This window comes from Pyxicephalus adspersus, chromosome 5 (assembly GCF_032062135.1).
Source record: "Pyxicephalus adspersus chromosome 5, UCB_Pads_2.0, whole genome shotgun sequence".
Classification (NCBI taxonomy): Eukaryota; Metazoa; Chordata; class Amphibia; order Anura; family Pyxicephalidae; genus Pyxicephalus; species Pyxicephalus adspersus.
The window spans coordinates 43,506,939-43,516,185 of record NC_092862.1 but is presented as its reverse complement, the minus strand read 5'-3'; the positions used below and the strand labels follow the sequence as shown (position 1 = coordinate 43,516,185).

The following is a 9,247-nucleotide window of genomic DNA, read 5'->3' as shown; positions in this document are numbered from 1 at the left end:
TATAATATATGCTACTGTACACTTACATGTTTAAATTTTTTTTGATTTTGTTACAGATTTTTGTCTTTTTTTATTTAAAGTTTATTAATAAATGTATTAAATATCAGTGAGTTATGCCTAAGAATTATAGCCTACAATGACAAACAAATTTCCATGCAAAAAATTTGAACACTTTTTGCATGGAAATTTGCACAGAATTAGAACGCTAGGGGAAATAACCAGTAATTAGGTGAATAGTAGGTGAAACTTTGACCACATACTATAACATTATCCAGATTACTTTTTTTAAAGACTCATTCACATTATCGTTTAACATGTACATAAGTTTATCGTTTCTAAAAAAAGGTTTCTTTTTTTGTGTGTGCAAGACAAAGCAATGGCTTAGGGTTTGGTCAGTGATGGGGATGTGTTGCAAATGTCTTTGCTTTTGGGTTTTGACATTTGGTCAAGAAGAAAAAGTTTGTGCCCCTTGGCATCCAAACTACAAAAAAATCAATTGTGCTACATATTTTAAAATTAGCATTACAACCAGCAATAGACTAGGCTGACTTGAGGATGCTGCACTTATTTTGCTGGCTGCCTGCCATGCTTAGATTGTTCTCTTAAGGCTAAAGCTACAGGGCAACCAGTTCACTCTCATGTCTCTAGACCTGGCCTATCAGGAAGCTGGCACTCTCCATCTCTGTTTCACAGCTAAATCTGCAATTTTATGCTTTCAAAACTGTTACTGCAAGACACTGCCTGATTTCAACGAGAATAGACAAAATTCAATCAGAATCTTTTAAGCAAAAGATTGATTGCTAGCTTATACAATGCAGGTTCTGAAAAACAAAACAGACGGCATACCCATTGCAGCAGGAGATACTAGCTAGCTAACCACTGTTTGGGGAAAATGATCAATTAGATAGGTCTGAAAACCATCCCAGACTGACAAGGCCCCTACTCCCCCTCCCCAAAGTAAGAAAAATTGGAACTGTTTAAATGTTGTCAAATGATTGCCCCCTCCATCTGTAACAAGTTGGACTAGCAATCTCCACTGCTTCGTTTATGCTCCTAACATTAAAAGAAATGAAAACTGCCGCTCTCATCTGTTAAACTGTTAGGAGCAAATTAAGAGGCGATTGATCAGCAGTTGGCATGCTGCCCATTAATGAGTAGTGCAAAGACCCATGTGAATTAATCTCGGGTCTCTATTGGACTGCACAGATATATTTACACATCCAACTACTGTTACTGCTATACCAGGAAGGAGGAGGCCGTTTGTGAACCGTTTTCAATTAAGGGGCTATCATGGGGCTACTGCCAAGCAAACAGGGATTCTGCCCTGCACAATATGTCTGACAATTGCTAAAGCACCCTCAATCTTCAACTCAATTCTAGCAGCTGCAGTCAAACCTAGTGCAGCTGTATTCTTCTGTAAAAGATTACGGGCAGGTTAATTATAAGAGCAGTATGGGGCATTTGAAGATGGCTACTTGCTGAAAATTTTAGGTCAATCTCTCACATAATATAACTTACTGCTGGTAATAAAGGTTGCATATTTTGATTGGAGTCTGCAATGGTGGCCAAGTAAACCAAGTTTGTGTGCAACATTTGTTGATACCTAGAAATGAACAAAAAAAAAAAAAAAAAAAAAAAGGTCATAAGTGTCATTCATTATAATAATATTTCAATTTATTTTGCCAAACCAAAACCAATGCAGGCAATGCAAAGGGATGTTCCCAAAACCTTTTAAGTATTAATAAATCCTAATTTGCAACATTAGAATGAACGCATGTGACTTGCTCTACAAAGCACAGGGATCCACTCTCATTCATTTAAAGTGGGTCTCATCATTCCATTTATTGTCATCAGTGGAGAGGAAAGTATGGTAAGGTTCAGAGTAGCTGATAAAAGACTCGGTGCGAATAAATATTTTCCATTAGGCCTCCTAAATCCAGGATTCCACATTTATTATGCTATCTGCACCTGTACCCCGCATCTTTCTACCATACACCACAATCACAATTCAGAGTAGGAAGTATGTGAACATATAGGTTTAAAGTTAAAGTCTAAACTACAGACCATACTCATCAACAAACCTATTCTTAATTAATTTTAGTGCTTCTTCAGTGTTCCTACAGGATGCAATGGCAGGCATTCTACAAAGGCAACCATTTGCTGCATGGGGGATCTTGCTTAACACAGTTCATTTTAACATGCAGAACCTAACTTTTGGAAAAATGCGTTAGCGGGTAGAAGAAACTGTGCTTCTCTTCTAGATTAAAAAAAAAAAAAAAAAAAAAAAAAAAAATTTCCAGGCCTCCTATTTGTCCCAATTGTTTCCAATTTGCATACCAAGCATCAGACTCAGTATGCAATAGGGTACAGTTACAATCCTGGAGTAAGAGCTGCTTGCGCACTCCACTCTCATTTGTCCCAGAATAAGTTATGCCCACCATAAATTTGCCCCAGCATCAAGGACCCCGCCTGTAGACCAAGAAGGAATGCTGCAGAGTAGTGGGCCTCCAAACAGGGAGCAACAAAGCCAGCAAATAATTAAAGAATACATAAATGGTTTTATTTTCACTTACTGTGAACATTCAGAAGTTTTTCCTTTGTTCTGATAATCCATAATACACTGGATTAGATGATTATTTTCATCCAACATCTGTAAAAGAAGCAGAGAAGTAAATTTAATTGCCGACTTTCATACACACACACTATTTAATGTACAGCGCTGCGTAACATGTTGGCGCTATATAAATCCAGTTTATTACTAAAAAATAGGTTCTAACATATGCTATATAAAAACCCCATAGACATAGTTAATACAGAAGAAGGTAAAAAAAAAAAAAAAAACCCTGATACAATTTGCTCCAACAGAGTGAAAAAAAATGAATTCCTGATCCCTTGAAGCAATCGCATGTTTCCTGGATCAGTCAACAAGCTTTAATCCCCAGTTATTTTCTGTGCTTGTAGAAAAGCATCCAGCTTTTTCTTTTTCTTAAAGCAATCTATAGTAGTTGCTGAAACTACTTCCTGAGGGAAGTAGCTTATCCGGAGCTTAAACTTCTTTTCCTCCAGACACAAAGAGTGCCCCCTTGTTCTTTGTAATGATCTCAAAGTGAATAATTGCGAAGAGAGTTCTCTATATGGATCATTTATATATTTATACAAGGTGATCATATCCCCCTTAAACGTTTCTTCTCAAGGGAGAATTGATTCAGTACAGCTAATCTCTCCTCATAGCTGAGCTCCTCCATTCCTTTTAATAGTTTTGTTACCCTTCACTGCACTCTCTCCAATTCCACAATGTCCTTTTTGTGAACTGGTGCCCAAAACTGGACTGCATATTCCAGATGTGGTCTGACCAATGCTTTGTACAGGGGTGGGATTATGTCTCCATCTCTGCAGTCTATTCCTCTTTTAATACAAGAAAGTACTTTGCTAGCTTTAGATATTGCAGCTTGGCATTGGATGCTATTATTAAGGCTATGATCTACCAGAACCCCCAGATCCTTTTCCATTCCTGACTCCCCCAAATGTATTCCACCTAGAAAGTATGAAGCATGCATGTTGTTAGCTCCCAAGTGCATAATTTTACATTTATCTATACTAAATGTCCTTGCCACTTGGCTTCCCAATCAAACAGTACATCCATGTCTGCTTGTAGATTATAGACATACTGTATGGACTTAATTCCATTACATAGTTTGGTGTCATCTGCAAACACAGAAATTTCTAGCCGAAACTCCTCTATGTGGTTCTTTATCAAACTCTGTAGGAACTTTTCAACTATAGAAGTTAAACCCATCGGTCTGTAGTTACTTGGTAATGACTTTGCTCCCTATTTAAAGAACCACACTGGCCTTAAGCCAATTAATAAATGTAAAGAAATCTGTAAAATCTGCTTGTAACTTGGGTAGGCTACCAGAAAAAAATCCTAAAAGAGTTTTGCCCCAATGTTTATTGAAGCTAAACCAAACGCTTACCTTTCTTAACCAACACGTTTAGAAAGGGACCAATCCAATTTCCCTACACTTCCAAACTACATAAAAATGTTCCTGTACTTTGTCATTTCAAGGATCCTGCGTGTATATAAAAAGGTCTTTTGATTTCCCAGCAAGTCAGCCTGTTGGTTGACATCACACAACATTTGTGTAACCTGTGTGGCATCAGCCCTCTCAGTGTCTTTTGCTGAACTACTCAACCACTACCAAAGCCTTTTGTTTTTTTACACAATCATTTCATTTCATTTCAGGGGATCAAAAGAAATTGGACAATTGACTCAAAGGCTATTTCATGGGCTGGTGTGGGCATTTCCTTTGTTATGTCATTATCAATAAAGCAGATAAAAGGCCTGAAGTTGATTTGGGGCTGCTTGTATGTGGAAGATTTTGCTGTGAACAGACAACATGCTGCCATAGGAGCTCTCCATGCAGGTGAAACAAGCAATCCTTAAGCTGCAAAAACAGAAAAAACCCATCTGAGAAATTGCTACAATATTAGGAGTGGAAAAATCTACAGTTTGGTACATCATGAGAAAGAAACAAAGCACTGGTGAACTCAGCAACGCCAAAAGACCTGGACGGCCATGGAAGACAACAGTGGTGGATGATCGCAGAATCATTTCCATGGTGAAGAGAAACCCCTTCACAACAGCCAACCAAGTGAACAACACTCTCCAGGAGGTAGGAGTATCGATATCCAAGTCTACCATAAAGAGAAGACTGCATGAAAGTAAATACAGAGGGTGCACTGCAAGGTGCAATCCACTCATAAGCCTCAAGAACAGAAAGGCTAGATTGGACTTTGCTCAAAAACATCTAAAAAAGCCAGCACAGTTCTGGAAAAACATTCTTTGAACAGATGAAACCAAGATCAACCTTTATCAGAATGATGGCAAGAAAAAAGTATGGAGAAGGCGTGGAACAGCTCATGATCCAAAGCATAGCACATCATCTGTAAAACATGGCGGAGGCAGTGTGATGGCTTGGGTGTGCATGGCTGCCATGGCACTGGGACACTCCTTCGTGGGCGGGCACAAGTGACGCACGCTGGATCTCAGGGGAAATCAAATCAATTTTTTTTTTTCTTGTTTTCCCTTGTGCGGAAAACCTGGTGCGTCTTATAGTCCGGAGCGTCTTATGGTCCGAAAAATACGGTAATTGGCTTCTTCCCAAAAATTGACCTTAGACTAAATTATTGACATGACTATAGTAGGGACATTGGATTGTGAGCCCCTTTGAGGGACAGTTAGTGACATGACTATCAACTTTGTACAACGCTGCGTCTTATGATGGCGCTATATAAATACGGTGTAGTAATAATAGTTTATCAGATGACTAATATATGATTAGTTACTAATCATATAATAATCATCTGATAAATTATGCATCATTAGTTGATATAACTTCTGTTACTTCTTTTTCTGGCTCCCTGGTTAGTGCTTTTGCACCTAGTCCTGTACCCCACATGTAAGCACCTGGGAACACGGGACTCCTATCAGCGAGGGACACTCTCGAGTCCCGTGCTGATGGCTCCGCCCTCCACCAGGAACACCCCTGAAGGGAAATCCCTCTACTCCACAATACATAGGGAGGAGAGGGAGTCTCCCCTTACCCTGGCGGCGGAAATGTTAATGCCGGTCGCGGTAAATAGGGAAGGGAGCCACAACAAGGAAGCCCAAGAACCACATGCGGCTTCAGAGCTGCGGGTTGCCGGCTGGAATTAGACCGGATCAGCACTCGGCCAGCAGAAGGTGCTTTTCTGGAGGGACCCATGCATCTGACTGGAGTATAAGCCGAGGGGGACTTTTTCAGCACATTTTTGGTGCTGAAAAAGTCGGTGTATACTCGGGTATATACCGTACAAATGACAGACAGACAGTGACACGGGAGGAAGAGAGGTCCCTGCCCTGAAGAGCTTACAATCTAATAGGAGGGGGAAGTATACACAAATTAGGGGGGATAAGGAATGGTGGGTGAGTAGTAAGGGTTTAGGAGACAGCAGAAGATGAGTAGGTAAGTTTAAAAAGATGGGTTTTGAGCGCTCTTTTAAATGAAAAGGAAGTAGAAGCAAGCCGAATTGGAGGAGGGAAGGAACATTCTAGAGAGTTGGGGAAGCTCTGGAAAAAAGTCCTGGAGCCCTGGTCATTGGAGGAGCGAAGAGAGCGGCTGGTTGAGTAAGTAAGGTCAGAAATGTAAGTGGGACAATAACTGTGGAGGGATTTGAAGGCAAAGCACAGGAGCTTGAATTTGATTCTAGGGTGAAATGGAAGTCAATGACGAGAACTACAAAGAGATGCAGCAGAAGAGGAGTGGTGGGAAGGATGGATGAGTCTGGCTGCAGCATTCATGATAGATTGTAGAGGAGAGAGTCGGGTTAGTGGAATACCAGAGAGAAGGATGTTACAGTAGTCCAGACGAGAGATAAGAGCGTGTACAAGGAGTTTGGTGGTCTCTGTGGACAGGTAAGGGCAGATTTTGGAAATGTTGAGCAAATGAAATGTTCGGAATATGGGGAGTAAATGAGAGGACAGAATCAAACGCCAAGACAACTCATTTCCCAATATACCCGGTACAACCTTAACAGGGGTACAGGTATCTATCCAGGAGTGGATTCAATGAACTCATTACTCTTGGCTCCAGTTTGATCACGCATAGGAGTCCATGTAGAGCTATTGGGCACTTGCTGTGTGACCCTTGGGGCCCCTGGATACAGCAGTCTTGTGCTTTTCCTCCCCAGGTTTATAGGGAATGTGACCGATGCATAATTTGCACAGGATTGGACCTCATACAGCGCTGTACATTTTGCACAATTATACAATGTTAGTGAAAACAATAGAGTTAGGAATAATTAAGGTTAATACAAGGGCAGATTTTTGAATCTGATGAAAATTCAGCAGCTGACAATTTGGAAGGGAATAACTTTATGGTGATAATTGTGCTCTGGATAAAATGAAAGCATTGATGAATATTGATTGAAAGGACTCAAGTCAAAATAAATGAACATTCAATGAAACCCAATCAGAATTCCCATTATTTCTATCAGGACAATAATTGGGCAGCGGACTCTGCTACAAATTTTAGGCCTTCCAACCAATCAAAATATCAGATGATAAAGTGCAAAATGTTCACACAAAGCTCCTTGAACACTGATTATAAAGTCTGCAGCCCCTGCCTGACTCCAGGAATGACTTGCCTAGGATGCCCCATACATATAAAGCAGCAACTTGGAGTATGTTCTCACATATACACATGATAGTAGCTGGGAGTATGAGCTCACACATTAACAATGATTCCCCATCATAGGCGAGTGAGGAGATGTCTGCAGTGTGACCACAAGGACACCAATCTCTGTACAACCCTACTTCTATTGTGTCTCACCTTTTGGATGGCGGCCGGGGTTATCTCCCCCTTCCCCCGCTGCCGGGGAGCTGCAAAAGCCACCGACATGTCACAGCAAAGGCCAAGCACCGAACAACCGAAAGACAAAGCTAACACTGCACCGGAGGAAGAGCTGCTGGAGCGGAACACCTTCTCCGCGCCGAGCCACTGCCAGAATCCCGGGCTATACCATGTTCTGTAATGAAGTGGGGGATGATGCTACACTTTCAGCATCTGTGTTAATTATATATATTTACTCTGCAGACATGTACTAACCAACATTTACATTTTTGAACTATAAACGTCTTATTATGATCATGAATATTTTATTTTAGCTGTAAATATAACAAGAATCCTAAAACATATTTCGTACACCCCTCTGACGTCACAGAAGTTCACATCCAGCCATCCCAGAAGTCATCGAGGCATGAGTAACGCGCACTTGGTACAGCCCTAGGAGGGGGGTGCAGATGTAATTCGATGAATGCGTCATATTTATTGTCCCCGTATTTGAATATCGCGTTGTTATACGGGGCTGTGTCGTGTTATGTGGCAGTGACCGGGTGTATTTGTTTGTTAGAGGTGAAGATTCGGTACGGTTATGTGTTCTGATAGGGTTACTGGAATGTAGTTTGCTTGTTCTATAAATACATTGCGGTTAATGAATGGAAATGTGTGACCGCATTCCACATCAATATATATGAGACATGAAACCACTGGTCTATTGTGTGCAGTACCATACAGCACGCTGCTCCCCCGTGTAGCTAGAGGGCGATGGTTTGCTCCGAAACTACCAACATTTGTCTTCATGTTATCCCTACACTTGGGCAGCGGGAGAGGTCTCCGGCAAAATGGCCGCCGCTGTGTACAACATATTGGTCTCTGGGTCGGAGACATTTTATTGAAGACCACTGGTATCACACATTGTACATTGCCAATCGGTGAACTCTAATGTGTCGCCATGTGACCTGAGTACCACGTGCTTAGGAGTGATTGCTCTGCAGGGAGTTCATATATACACAACAAGGAATGTATTGAATAACAATTGTATGCACAATATTGAGGCACTTGTGGAAACAAATCTATACAAAGATTAAACTTTCACTAATAATAAAAATAATATTATTCTGTGTGTCTACTTTGAATGTCCTCTACTCTCAGGAGCACTGACAAACATGAGCATACCTGAAGACAAAACATGTTCCTCATTTTGTAAATAAAAGGGGAGGGATAACTCCACTGCCACATTATTCCTTTTACCACCTAATCAGAGAAATTCTCATTCAGTTGCTGTAGACACAGTAGGAGGGAAGGGAATATCTCTCCAATAAAAGACTAAGGCTTTGTTATATAGGAGTGTCACAAAACATTTCACATATGAGGATCCGCCAGCCTTATTCTGATGGTAACAATACATTTTGGTTATACCGCCACTTTCCTTGCAGGGGACACTCAATCAGGACAAATATAGAAACTGAGACACAATAAGAATAAAACTGCCACTCTATATAAATGTGGCGCAGTGTGATTGCTGTGTGTAAAATGCTGCATGTCACATTCTGCAGCCTTACAACTCTGTACAAACTTCTATATCTCCTAAACCATTTGTTTGTCTCTCAGCTGATAGTAACCACAATTCCAGCCCCCCAGGATTTCAAGAATGTAAAGATATGGGGATCAGAATTGTAAAAAATTTGTGAAAATACAACAATGGGAGTGCTGGCTCAACTCCTTGGGACTCCACAATTGAAAATGGAAATTGGGGACCCCCACTACCATTTACATAGCAAGGAGCATTGGGGTGGGGCCCCTATAATAATACCTACCTGTCACAAATCTAATACTGTCATCCTATGTTACCCTGTCTGCTTCTCTTT

The 9,247-nt window shown here is 40.8% G+C and overlaps 1 protein-coding gene across 2 annotated transcripts in view; it reads right to left on the bottom strand.

Moving 5' to 3' along the window:
- Nucleotides 1–7,550, bottom strand: part of SS18 (SS18 subunit of BAF chromatin remodeling complex) — a 26,377-nt gene extending 18,827 nt beyond the window's left edge. The window contains exons 1-3 of one of the 2 annotated variants that reach the window (XM_072411294.1): nucleotides 7,371–7,550; nucleotides 2,574–2,650; nucleotides 1,519–1,603 (exon numbers count right to left, since the gene is read on the bottom strand). In XM_072411294.1, the coding sequence (XP_072267395.1) occupies nucleotides 1,519–1,603; nucleotides 2,574–2,650; nucleotides 7,371–7,439 (231 nt within the window). In that variant the 5' untranslated portion in view covers nucleotides 7,440–7,550. The remainder of the gene's footprint in view (nucleotides 1–1,518; nucleotides 1,604–2,573; nucleotides 2,651–7,370) is intronic. The other variant, XM_072411295.1, reaches the window with a different exon arrangement.
- Nucleotides 7,551–9,247: the final 1,697 nt, after the last annotated feature.